The 13,329-nt window shown below is 47.0% G+C and overlaps 1 protein-coding gene across 7 annotated transcripts in view; it reads right to left on the reverse strand.

Moving 5' to 3' along the window:
* Nucleotides 1-12,660, reverse strand: part of Ano10 (anoctamin 10) — a 120,743-nt gene extending 108,083 nt beyond the window's left edge. For 2 of the 7 annotated variants that reach the window (NM_001447085.1, NM_001447083.1), the window contains exon 1: nt 7,238-7,350. Coding sequence is in view for 2 of the 7 variants with exons in the window: in XM_087561618.1 (XP_087417744.1) it covers nt 9,716-9,773 (58 nt within the window). In the remaining 5 variants the exon portion in view is untranslated. Of the gene's footprint in view, nt 1-7,237; nt 7,351-9,715; nt 10,066-11,690; nt 11,953-12,600 lie in introns of those variants that run through there. The other 5 variants (XM_087561619.1, NM_001447084.1, XM_087561621.1 and 2 more) reach the window with 5 other exon arrangements.
* Between the last annotated feature and the right edge of the window lie 669 nt (nt 12,661-13,329).

Raw genomic sequence — 13,329 nt, forward strand, 5'->3', positions numbered from 1 at the left:
TTATCGGGTTTAAATTATACACTCCCCACTAGAGTGGCCTTCTCCATCATATATCCAAATTCTAACTTCCATAACCCATGTGATGGTTGATTTTAAATGTCAATTTGACACAACTTAGGAGCTCTTTACAGAAAAACCTCAGTTGAGGAAGTGTCTGGATACTGTTGGCTTGTGGTTATGATGTTGGGAGGCAGCCTTAATGGTTAATTGGTGTAGAAGATGCAGACCATTGAGGGGGCACCTAGGTTGGGGCATGAAATGTACAAACGTGAAGAAAGATAGCTGAGCTTGAACAGTAAGCAGGCAAGCCGCTTGGGCGCATTTGTTTCTCTCTGCTTTTGGCTATGGATGTCATGTGATCAGCTGCCTTGAGCTCCTGCCTCTGGCTTCCCCTCCATGATGTACTGTAACCTAGAATTATAAACCTAAATAAGCCCTTCCTCCCCTAAATTCCTTTTGGTCAGGGTGTTTTAGCCCAGCAGCAGAAAGAGAGTTAGAACACTGTATCTTAAGATGCTTCAGATGCTGTGTGAAATGTGCTGGGTTCTTCATCCAAGCCTGGACCTGTTGAGCTTCTAAGACCAGACAAGATCTGCTGAGTTAGGAGTGGTTTAGCTGTAAACCAACAGGTTAAGTTCTATGAAGACATCAACTAGTCTTCCGAACAACTAATGGTTTCTTCGGAACAGTTACTCACAAGGCTTGGCCCTCAAAAGGGCCATGGCTTAGCTTCATAGCCTTCGAAATATAAACAATAACCTCAATCCACACAGCACGTGCTTGGTAGAAAGAGATTTTCTAGATGGGAGCAGCACCTGTGGAGTCCAAGGAGATTCAGGACTATGCTTATGAGCTGCTTCAAGTCAACAGTGATACAAAGCACCAGCTCAGCAGCAGCAGGTCTCTGAGGAGTCTGTCAGACACGGACTGCAACCAGAATACTGGCTTCCTGATGTACCTTCAGCTGACTGCAGCAGGTGTCCTAGTGGAGACCAGCAGGAAGGCAGGGAGGCACAGCCCTGTCCTGTGAACTGGGGGACCGTATCTTTCACAGTAGGAGGCCCGGAGCACAGAGCACTGTGGTGCATCTCTGTGGTATCTGCAGTATTGAGGCTGAAGAAAAAGAACCATGAGCTTGAGGCCAGCCTGAGCTGCCTGGTGAGCCGCATGGTGAGTTTAAAGCAGTTGTCTACTAAGGGAATGCAGAGGCTTGGCTTATGGCCTCCACAACATAAATAATACCAATAGACACCTATTATGTGTTTGCTACAACCATGACGTGATAGAGCCTAAAAGCAAAGGTGACAAGATAACAGCAAGAGGAACAGATGACATTCTCTTGCTCAGAGAAGCACCCAGTCTAGTAGCAGGGATCCTGGTATCAAGTCATCACAGAGCGGGCTCAGGGAAGAGGAACCAGGAGGCAGGAAAGGCTGAAAAGGGGACCTGTTTACTCTGTTAATGTGGCTAGGGAGTGACAACTTTCTGTTTGTCACACACAAGACATGACTTCCAGTTGGGGTAAATGAGAACTCTGAAGGAGAGAGCAAAGTGTTCAGAGGACAGACACCAAAGGTCAGCTCACTGAACACTCTCCATTGTCTGATGTGGCGAATAGTCAACCTTATTCATAATCACCAGCTCATAAAATAATCTTGCTGGGGAAAACCAGAACAGGCTTCCCTTCAAAGCAGTACATGAGCACTCCTAGAAACCCATGATGAACACTGCTTACTACCCATTCTCACTTCAGACTCTGTGCCATTCATTATCCAAGGCAGGCCTCAACAGTGTTGGCAAAATATGGCAACCAAGTGTTAATATCCCTCACCTGCGGAGCTCCTAGAAATTAACAGGAAGACAATGATAGCAACAGACAAACCCCACACACTAAACACAAAAACACAGCTGTCAAAAGAATCATACCAACCAGATCTGAAAAGACATTTAAGGTCACTGATAAAACAAATGGTAACAAGATACATCCGTATTTCCAATTTGCCAAAGCAAACCAGCAATAATACATAGTATTTCTACATAATTGTCTAGACAGTAACAACAGTGTTATTTCCATGAATTTACCCCAAGAAGAAAATTAAACAAAATATATCTAAACACTTATTACTGCTTTTAATGAAATTTGTCTCTAAAGGATATTTAAAGCAAATGTGAATATAAAAATCCATTATTTTATTGTATTTATTTATGTACATATACAAAGAAACCTAATATGGTGTTACCGGTATTACAGGACCACTCACAAAAGGAAACAGATAACTAATTTATTAAAAATTATATTAGGGGGCTGGAGAGATGGCTCGGTGGTTAAGAGCACTGACTGCTCTTCCAAAGGGCCTAAGTTCAATTCCCAGCATCTACATGGTGGCTCACAACCATCTGTAATGGGATCTGATTCCCTCTTCTGGTGTGTCTGAAGACAGAGCATTCATATACATAAAATAAATAAACAAATATTTTAAGACATTATACTTAGTTATTAATAGACGCCAACTCCTCTCATGTTCTTAAAAAACTGTACTTATGACTCCCTGTAAAATGTACACTAAATACATAGTAACACCAGAAGATGAACTGAGTTTAAATTCCCAGGACCCACATAAAATCCAGATGTGGACATGCACATCTGTGACCCCAGAGCTATGGAGGACAGAGACAGGGGCATCTCTGGGGTTTGCTGGCCACCATCTTAATTCCAGAGAGAGACTGTCTCAAAGGAATAGGCAGAGAAGGATAAAGTCAGAATCCCAGTTCCTCCTCTGGCCTCAGAAAGGGAGTGCACAGGAATGCACACCTGTCACACATGTGCACATGTCCACAAACACACAATTTTAGTTCTCCTATCACATCACCAGGATTGCTTGGGTACCACTGTGTACAATACAAACCATGTGAGGAGGGAAGGGAAGTAGGCAGGCCCTGGTGATCAGAGCCTGTGCAGACCAGAACAGGTTACCTAGAGAGCAGACCCACTCTTCTACCACAGACCCTCTCCTTCCTCCTCCCATCTACAAGTGCCCTCTACTCAGAGTATTTGTGTCCCCTCTGCAACAGCACTAAAATGTTCTCTCCTGACCCTCGTACTTCTTGGGTGGCCCTGTCTGGGGGGTTCCCATACCTCTCTGTGCTCTGCATGCAGCAGGTATGGGTGTGGCAGACTTACACATTATGGTAACAGGATGCTGGTCTGCCCCTGTCTTACCCGGCTCACCAGCAGCCCTGACAGCTTGAGTAAGAGGTGTGTGGTGAAAGCACTCTTGGCCTAAACTGAGTTCTATAACTCACTTTTGCCAGGGGTTGCAATGGGCATTTGCTCTGCCATTGCCACACAGAAGAAACAGAATGGAGAAGCCAAGATACCAGACAGTGTGGGCATTAGTGTGCAGCAGGCCTGGCCGAGGCAGGGGCGATAGACCAACCTCCAGGGCACCAAGGGGTAGGATGGTTTTCTCCTCTGTGTTCAGGACAACAGTTAGAGTGACCAGAAAGCTGAGTAGCCAAGGTTTCTCAGGGGCCCTGCACAGGCTCCAGAAAGCTGCAGTGGCTGTGTTCTCTTTCACCATGTGTTGAATTACCAACAGAGCACAGAAGCCTACTTGTAGATACACAGGTTTTTCACATTAGCCACTGGATCCTTGGCCCACAAGAGGTAGGTTTGAATGGTGCTTAAGATACAGAGAACAATGTTTACTGGAGGAAGTGGGGTGGGGCAGTTGGGCATGGAAGGGATTTTCTAAGACCAAGGAAAGGATGAGGGTGTTGTGTTCTGGGGAGCGTGCTCTCTGTGAACGTAAGCTAGTCAACGGCATAGTCACAAATGCCCAACTACAAAGGAAACCACACACAAGAGTTGCTATGAACAATCTGATTAAGTTGGAAGTGGTGCCACATATCTGGTCCCGACACTCCGATGGCAAGGTTGAGGCCAGCCTGGCCCACAGAGAGTTCCAGAACAGCCTGAGTAAGGAGTTGACACTTAGCACTCTGCTTTAAGAGAGATTCCTGGAGGAATTCCTATGTAAACCAAGATGTTAAGACACTTAGATTACTTATCAGTTCTATTCTGTGACTTGGTGGTGACATGCTCGATACTAAATGTAATGAAGCTATTCTTGTGGAGAGATAGTTCAGTCCATAGACTGCTTGCCACTCAAGCATGATGACCAAGTTCAATCCCCAGGACTCACATTATTATGCTGGGTATCAAAGCATTAGCTGGTGCTGTGCAGGCAGAGAGAAGTAGGACCTTGGGGGCCCCCAGCCTAGCCTAACTGATGAGTTCTGGACCATGAGAGACCCTGACTTAAAAAACACAAGGTGGAGAGCATCTGAGACACATCCTGAGGTTGACTTCTGTCCTGCATACATAAACACAAGAAAGGGTACCCTTTTGAGTGTATAATTTACTCAAATAACAGCTTGTGTGCTCTGGAAAGAAGAATAAGCATCCTTCCTAAAACACACCATTCAAGCGACGAAATTAAGACAGATGTTGCTACCTAGCAAGCTTGTTCTACTGCACGGCTCTGTACGTGGTCATTCTGCCTGGGAGGATGCCTTTGTTAAATGCTAAGGACACACCACAGCTAAGTACAACATTGCATCCTAATGCGAATATGAGACTGGTGTGCTCTACTAAGATCTCTATTAAGGTCCCTTAACGGAACTGTGTCAGGCTAGTTTCCTGTGTTCAGCAATTGTACTGAGAACATACGAGGGGGGGTTGGGGATTTAGCTCAGTGGTAGAGCGCTTGCCTAGGAAGCGCAAGGCCCTGGGTTCGGTCCCCAGCTCCAAAAAAAGAACCAAAAAAAAAAAAAAAAAAAAAGAACATACGAGGATCAGGGAAGCTGGCACACGAGAACTCTAATGTCTTTGCAGATACTTAAAAAATCTAAGTCATGGGGTTGGGGATTTAGCTCAGTGGTAGAGCGCTTGCCTAGCAAGCGCAAGGCCCTGGGTTCGGTCTCCAGCTCCGAAAAAAAAAAAAAAGAAAAAAAAATCTAAGTCATTTAAAAATAACGCCCCCTAAATCCTTTATTTTCCCCTTTCCAATAAGTATGCATAAAAATTCCAATGCATTCAGAACAATAGCTTCTGACCACATGTGACACTGTTGTGGAGTCTCTGTTGCTCTGATAAGCACCACAAACAAAAGCAACTTGGGGAGGAAAAGGTTTGTTTGGCTTCCATCACTGGGGAAGCCAAGACAGGAACTTAAAGCAGGAACTGAAGCAGAGGCTATGGAGGGTGCTGCTTACCAGCTTGGTCAGCCTGCTTTCTTATACAACTCAGGGCCACCTGGCGAGGGCTGGCACCACTGGCAGTGGGCTGCACCCCCCCCCATTAATCATTAATCAAGAAAATGCCCCCATAGACTTGAGCACATGTCAATTTGAAGGCATTTGTTCAGATGAGGATACTTTGTGTCAAGTTGAAAACAAAAAACAACAACCAGGACAAACGCCCAGCATTCTGAGCTGGCATCTTGTAAAAGCATGGGGTACTGTGTGTAAACACAGAGAACTACAGATAATCCATGTATATACCGTGAGGGACTGGCTCGCAGTAGCTTAGATGGCATTTAAACACTCCAATATAATTGCCTTGATAGGCCCTAATTCTTCACCTCCAAGCATGTATTAAACACATTACTGAAATACTATTATTAGTTTAGAAATGAGCGGCTGGTTGTTCGGTGTGAATTTTCAGGGATCGAGAAAATGATAAATGAGAAAAATGTTAAGTTGGGAAAAGTCACAAATTAATACTGAAATATAACTCCATTGATTATATAATGTGTTTTTATATACACAAAGGAGAGAACTGGCTCCCAATACTTGACCTCTGACCCCTACACACATTCCATGGTATGTGTACACCTAACATTCACACACATAATAATAAGTAAAAGACACTTTTAAATATACAAATTAGGAAGAAAGACAAAGTGTTACTAGAGGCATAGAGTTCGGAGCATTCCTACAGAGCATTTCTACAGGGCATTTATATTTTCAACTTTATCCTCTTTTCTGTGTTCCAACTTTTCTCTTTACACACTCATACTCACACGCACATGTACCTACACTACAGTCTATCCAAATGTGCACGGACTCACACACACGGTACACTTTGTCTATGCCTGCCTGTCCATCCTTCATCTCTCATTTCTCATCAAGAGGACCTAAATTTGGACTCCAGAATGCACCTTAGGTCACGGAGCAGAGTGCTTCTGTAATCCCAACTCCAGGTAACACAGGAGACAGAGCCAGTAGAACCCTAAGAAGCTGTAGGGCTGAATGGCCTAGAGTAGGCAGCACAGCAGCAACAATGAAAAGACAAAGACACTCCATCTCAAAGACTGTGGAAGGCAAGGGCCCACACCAGTGTCCTCTGTCCTGTGCAAGCCTGTGTGTGTCCATATGTATGACTGCACTCACACGTTAACAGGAACACAGAGACAAAATTAAACAAAACAAAACTATATGCCTGGTAAAGTCCCAGCCTCTTTGTCTATGTGCCCTTGGACGTTCATACCAAGTAAAGAGCAAACATCTCCTTCCCAGTTTATCCTGGTTAAGGGATGCATGGTTGCGCTTAACATTGTTTGAAGACAGAAAGAGTCCTTAGAAATATCTAGTCCTCTAAGGTTACTGTGACTTTAAATGGAAATTAGGCAACTCATGGTGCACCTTAAACTTTTAAGACTCCAGGGGGATTCGTTTACACCACCAGGGTTTAAGGGAATGCGATTCAACTGTGGAGTGAGAACGAACTTGAAGAGTACTTCAGTCAAGCCATCTATGCACTGTCTCAGCTATGGGAATAAACAGAGTTTCGAGTGGGGACAGGACTCTGCACCTTCGCCCGAGTCCAGTCGTGCAACACCTATCATGGAAAGTGCACAATGGGCCTGTTCAGGAACCTCAAACCGGATCTGTCCACAACCCTAGTGAGACCGCGAGGAGTGACACAATCAAGGCCACCAGGAGCCCTCCCCGAAGAATCAGAGCAGCCCGGCACCCGGTACCCAAGGCGTCCATCAGAGCGGGCCCTGCCCCAGGCCTGACACAAGTCCAGAGCCGGCCGACATCCCCCTGCCTCCGCTGGCTCTCACACCCTTGTGGATCTCTAGCCCCGCCCAGCGCTGCCGCGTCTCTTTTCCGGGTCCGAGGAATCCCCGGCGGGCCCACCGCAAGGGCTGTGCCCCTCCCCACTCACCGGCCGCCCACGCGGCGTCCTCGGGGGCGGCCCGAGTCGGGAGAACCAGGCCCGTAGCGCTAAGGCGGAGAGGACTGGGTGAGCGACCGGGGCGTGGCGCCTTAGGGGCCGACAGGAGGCGTCAACAACCGGGCAGGGCGGGGCCTTCCGGCTGTCATTCGGTCTGGGGGCGGGATCACAGTGAAAGGGGCGGTGCCTTAGCTGTTGTAAATCCGGAGGAAGGGGAGCGGAGGTGTCAGAGCGAAACTTGACTGGCTGTCGCTCAGGAGAGGGGCGGGGCCGCAGCGGGAGGGGCGGGGTATGAGGGCTGTCCTTTTGGTGGGATGTGGCGGCGCTGGGTGGGCGGGGCCTCGCCAGCTGTCATGAGGCGTGTTGAAGGCGGGGCTGTGGCGAGTGGGGTGGGGCTCTTGGCCTGAGGTCACTCTGGACAGAAAAGGAGCCCGGTCGGGAGGGTGTGGCCTCCTTGGCGGTCTTCGTGGGATGGTGTGGGATAGTTCTCTTGTCTCGCAGGGCAGGGAAAGGAAGGGACTAGGCTCCTTACACCTCCCTTTTCTTAACCTCTTAGAACAGAATCCACTTTGAGCACAAGCTTAGTTTTAGTTGTACCAGACTTCCAGGTGATGAGAAGCTCAGATCAGATTTATTACTGAAACCTCACCTCGCGGTGGTCCATAGTGTTCCCCATCCCCTTAGGCTTCCTAGAACTCACCAGACACGCGCCCACCTCTACCCTCTGGGTTCCTCGCCTGGACCTCAACCCCTGGAGGTGTTCCAGGTTGGAGGTTGTCCTAGCTCCCTCACTGCCTTAAGGAGCAATTCTTGGCTGTTTTTCAGCAGGGTCCTGAAGCTCTCTTCTCTCTGAAAACCAAGGCAAATCTTTCAGGAACTTTAACAACTAGGAGCCAACTGACGATTCAGTAGACTTCTGGATTTTAGTTGCAGAGTTCCTATTTTCCCAGCCCCTGAACTTACAGTCATCCTTGCATATAGCTTCATCTTTTGCTATTTGATTGGGAAGGTTTGAGATTTTTTTTTTTTTTGAAAAAAAAAAGATTGAATGGAATATTTTTTAAATCCTTTTTGCTCAGATTATCTTTATACTGGAGATTGAACCCAGGGTCTTGCACATCCTAGGGAAGAGATTATCCCAGCCCTCTTGGGAATAATCTTATCATAGCTGAATTAACAAAACTTAGTTAAGCTGTGTTGGTGGCACAAACTTTCGTAGTCCCAGCCACTCAGCAGACTGAGGATGGAAGATCACTTGAACTAAGCAGCTACAGACCGGCCCCAGCAATGAGTGAAACCCCATCGCAGAACAAAAAGTACAAGTTCTGGCCCCCGCAGAAGTGAGCCTGAGATATGGTGCCATGCTACTTAGTTTTTGTGAACCTGACACTTCCCAGGTGGGAAGAAATAACATTAAGGAATGGCCTCCATCAGACTGGCCTGTGGGCTTGTATGCAGGGCCATTCTCTTGATGTGGGAGTGCCCAGCCCACTATGGGTGGTACCATCCTAAGAGATTGGAACCTGGCTGTGTAACAGAGCAGGCGGCAAAGACCGAACCCCCAGTGAACGTGATTGTTGGGGGGAGGGCGGTAATGGGGGGAGGATGGGGAGGGGAACACCCATATAGAAGGGGAGGGGGAGGGGCTAGGGGGATGTTGGCCTGGAAACTGGGAAAGAGAATAACAATTGAAATGTAAATAAGAAATACTCAGGTTAATAAAGATGGAGGAAAAAAAAGAGCAACGAGGGGGGTGGGCAAGGAAGCAAGCAGTGTTCTTCTGAAGTCACTGCTTCAGGTCCTGTCTCCAGGATCCTCTCTTGAGCTCTTGCCCTGGCTTCCCTTGATGATTGATAAGCCAAATAAAACCTTGCCTCCCCAAGTTAGTTCTGGTCTGCGTTTTATTGGAGCATCAAAAGAAGCAGGCTAGGACAGGCATGTTTTAGTTATCCTTTGTTGTGTAACACCCCTCTCAAATCTCCATGCTCTCCAGCTCCCCAGAGTCCCTCATTCCAGTTGCTCCCTCTAGAACAGTGGTCTTCAACCTGTGGGCTGTGACACCTTTGGGGGGGTGTCAAATGACCTTTCAGAGGGTCACCTAAGACCACTGGAAAACATATTTACATGATGATTCATAACAGTAGCAAAGTTACTTATGAAGTAGCAGTGAAACACTTCCATGGGGGTCACCACAGAGGAGGAGCTGTATTAAAGGACGCTAAGCAGGTCAAGAATCACTGCTCTAAAAGGACCGTTTTCTCTCCCTGCTGACTTGGACCTGAAGCCTGACTGAAGTGGGAACTAACAATCGGAAATGATCAGGAAACAAGTCTGAGAAGCCTGAGCCTCTAACCACAATGAGCAAGATAAAGCGACCGCTTTCTTTTCTGAGGTTAGTGTGTTCAGGAAGCTGACACCTAAGACAGGGAGAGGAAAAGCACAAAACAACAAGAACAAGAGGGATCTCACCACCATGCACTGGCCTCTCTTCAACGTTGGGGTTCCCTGTCCAATCCACGGCTGCCATTGACTTCTTTGCTGTTACATTTCGCCAGATGTTTTAGCAATAAAAAGTGGGACATAGACCTTAGTGGGCTTCTTCTAGTTTGGTCAGAAACGGAACCTATCAATCCAATTAAAGTAGGTTTTAGGGGCTGAGGAGACCTCAGCCGGTGAGGTGTTTGCCATGCAAGCTTAAAGACTGGAGTTAGTCCCCTTCACCACAGGAAAAGCTGGGAGTGTAGCACCCACTTGTAATCTCAGCGCCTAAGAGGCAGCACATGCATGTAATCTCAGCACAGGGGAAGCAGGACATGTACGCAACCTATGTAACCTCAGCACAGGGGAGGAAGAGGCAGGAGGACCCTGGGGCTTGCCAGCCAGTTGAGAAATTCCAGGTTCAACGAGAAACTGTCTCAAAAAATAAGACGAAAGGTGAGTTATATTGACGTCTGGCCTCCACAAGCACACATACACACACGAGTACACAGACAGGAATTCACACACACGGCGTATGGGCTCATAAAAGCATAGAAATAAAAAAAAAAAGCAATGTTTTAAGTCACCTCTCTCTTATTCCAGGCTAATAGCATCTCCTCATGTGAAGACACATGTGTTTCATTTTCTATGGACTTTCTACACAGTGTGCCCAGTTTTCTTCTTAATATGGAAGTTCTTATATAAGAAAATATAAGGGTATATTCTATATAAGAGTGAAAAGCCCTTTCTCCTAAATATAAATGTCAGTCATTACTCAGCTCCTGCCTTGAGTTTCCTTATGCTTTTTGTTTGAGCATTTGTTGTTTGTGTCTTCTGCATGCAGATCCATTTCTCTGTAGCCCGTCTTACCCTTTTACTGACACTTCCTCCTACTGGTCCATTTAGAAAGGCATGTGTGCCTCGTGTGTGTGTGTGTGTGTGTGTGTGTGTGTGTGTGTGTGTGTGTGTGTGTATGTGTGTGTGTGCACAAGTGAGTTCAAGAGTGTGTGTGTGTGTGTGTGTGTGTGTGTGTGTGTGTGTGTGTTTATTCTGGTTGGGACCTGAAGTCTCCCTCAGAAGGCTCATGTGTTGAAGGCCTGGTTCCCAGTGCAGCAGTGTTCAGGGGAAGAGCTTTAGGGAAGCCACTGTGTCATGGCATTCTGGCCCACTGCATGGGTTCATCTGGTGGTGGATTCATAATTTGGTGGCATTATTGGGAGAGAAACAATTAGGAGGTGTAGAGTAGTTGGAAGAAGCAATGCCCTTAAAAATTGCACATGTCCCTGGCCCATTCCTGTCCTTCCCCTGTCTTCCTTTCTCTCCCCCCTCTTACAGATCTGCGTTTACGTGGTGAACAGCCTTAGCTTGTCTCATCTACAGCTAAATCCTAGGCTGTAAAATGTTACAGGTGCCCTTGTGGGCAGACTGAGACCAACCTACAAATGTGTGGTCTACGGACTTTTCTCAGCCCTGCCCTCGTCTCTTCCACCTCCAGTGTCTGCACGTTGCCGTCTGGCTTGGACATGGGTTGTCACCCTCCCTTCCAAGCTCTTTCACATGGACCATCGTCCATCAGCTGTATCTCGGACCAGCAACTGTGAGCAAGCCTCTCCCTGCCAGCCGACCCACTGGGAACCAAACCACTCCCTCCGCAGTTCCTGAGGTTTGAGTTTCACCTCGTGATGTCAAAGGCGGAGTTGGCTTTTCTGTTTCCCAGTGAGCTTATTCTTTCTGGATGTTTTCTTAAAAAAAAAAAATTGAGAAAATAATGTTTAATTTCCATCCTTCACAACCTGCCATTTCCAGTTCTACAAATTGAGGTTTTACTAACAAAAGTCGAGACAGGAATTCTGGCTTTCTAAGAGTTTGATACTTGGCACATTCTCATTGTGTAAGAATGACTCACTAAATGACCCCTGCCTATCTCCAGCGAGGCAGCTCTGACTCTGGGTGACTTCCAGCTTACCTCAGTCCGCATAGGAAGCCCTGGGTTTCTTTCAGCCAAAGAAGATACTTAAGGAAATCTGTAAAACAGAGACGATCCCTCTTCCTCTGTGCAGTGTTTATAGCTGCAATTTAAACAGGTTCTCTGTCTGTCTGCTCCTTGTCTTTCCCTCCCCTTTCTTTATTCCAGGAAGCTGGCCCAGCCTATGGACCACAGCAGCAAGCTCCCCTGTTCTCTGCCTCTGGATGCCTTTGGTTGCTGGGGTGTGGGCAGGAGCCCGGATGGAGGGAAGAGGAGGTCATAGGTTTTATTGCTTGCCTCTCTGTGCTGAGTCACTGCAGGCCTGGCAAGTTGGCTGTGCCATCCACAGAAAGCTGCAGTTGTGGCCAGGAAGGCTTCGTACAGTTGAGTAACTCTCTTCCTCCTGGCTCTAGACCTACCATGGTGGTGACTCCCAGCTGTCACTAGTAGATACTAGATAGTTACTAGTAGATATTGGATAGCTACTAGTAGATAACTAGTGTTCCATTGCTGCGAGGAGACACCATGACCACCACATCTCTTATAAAAGAAAGCATTTAACTGGAGCTTGCTTACAGTTACAGAACTTTAGTCCAATGTCATCATGGGGTGGGGGAGCATGGTGGCAGGCAGACAGTCATGGGGCTAGAGAGGTAGCTGAGAGTTCTACATCCAGAACCTTGAACATTTGAAACCTCAAAGTCCAATCCCTGTGACACTTCCTCCAACAAGGACACAAGGACACACCTACTCAGACAAGGCCACAACTCCTAATCCTTTTAATCCCTCCCCCAACCCCAGATGACTAATCATTCAAATGTATGAGCCTAAAGGGACCATTCTTATTTAGACCACTACAGCTAGGTTCAGGGTGCCAACCGTTCTATATGGTTTCCCGTGTTCTACTCACGCCTTTTGGAACGGAGTAGTCTCCTCTTCTTCTTCCTCCTCTTCTTCCTCTTCTTCTTCTTCCTCTTCCTCCTCCTCCTCTCCTCTTCCTTTTTCTCTTCCTCCTCCGCCTCCTCCTCTTCTTCTTCTGTAGACAGAGTTTCTCTGTGTAGCCTTGGTTGTCCTAGAACTCACTTTGTAGACTGGTCTGGCCTCAAACTCAGAGATCTGCCTGCCTCTGCCTCCCAAGTACTACTATTAAAGGCATGCACCACCTTTGCCCAGCTTGGAAGAGTGTCTTGAAAACTCTTCTCAAAGGGAAAGTGTTCTGGGTACTGGTTCTTTCCAGGACTGGCCATGTTTGCTACCCTGAACGTCCTCTACCATCCATCCCCAACGAGTTCTGCTGAGCCGAACTCTTCTCAACATGACTTAGATGTGACGTAAAATTAGATATCCGAAAATCTCAGGATGACATTAATACAATTTTTTTCTTTTTTCTTTTTTTCGGAGCTGGGGACCGAACCCAGGGCCTTGCGCTTGCTAGGCAAATGCTCTACCACTGAGCTAAATCCCCAACCCCATAAAATATTTTAAAAAGTAAAAAACCAGGGCTGGAGGGATGGCTCAGTGACTAAGAGAATCTGACGCCCTTGCAGAGGGACAGAGTTTGATTCTCTGAGCCCACGTCAGGCAGCGCACAGCCTGTAACTCAGGCTCCAGGGACTCCTGCTTCCTCATCTAGCATACA

The sequence above is a fragment of the Rattus norvegicus genome, chromosome 8 (genome assembly GCF_021556685.1).
Source record: "Rattus norvegicus strain SHRSP/BbbUtx chromosome 8, alternate assembly SHRSP_T2T, whole genome shotgun sequence".
NCBI lineage: Eukaryota > Metazoa > Chordata > Mammalia > Rodentia > Muridae > Rattus > Rattus norvegicus.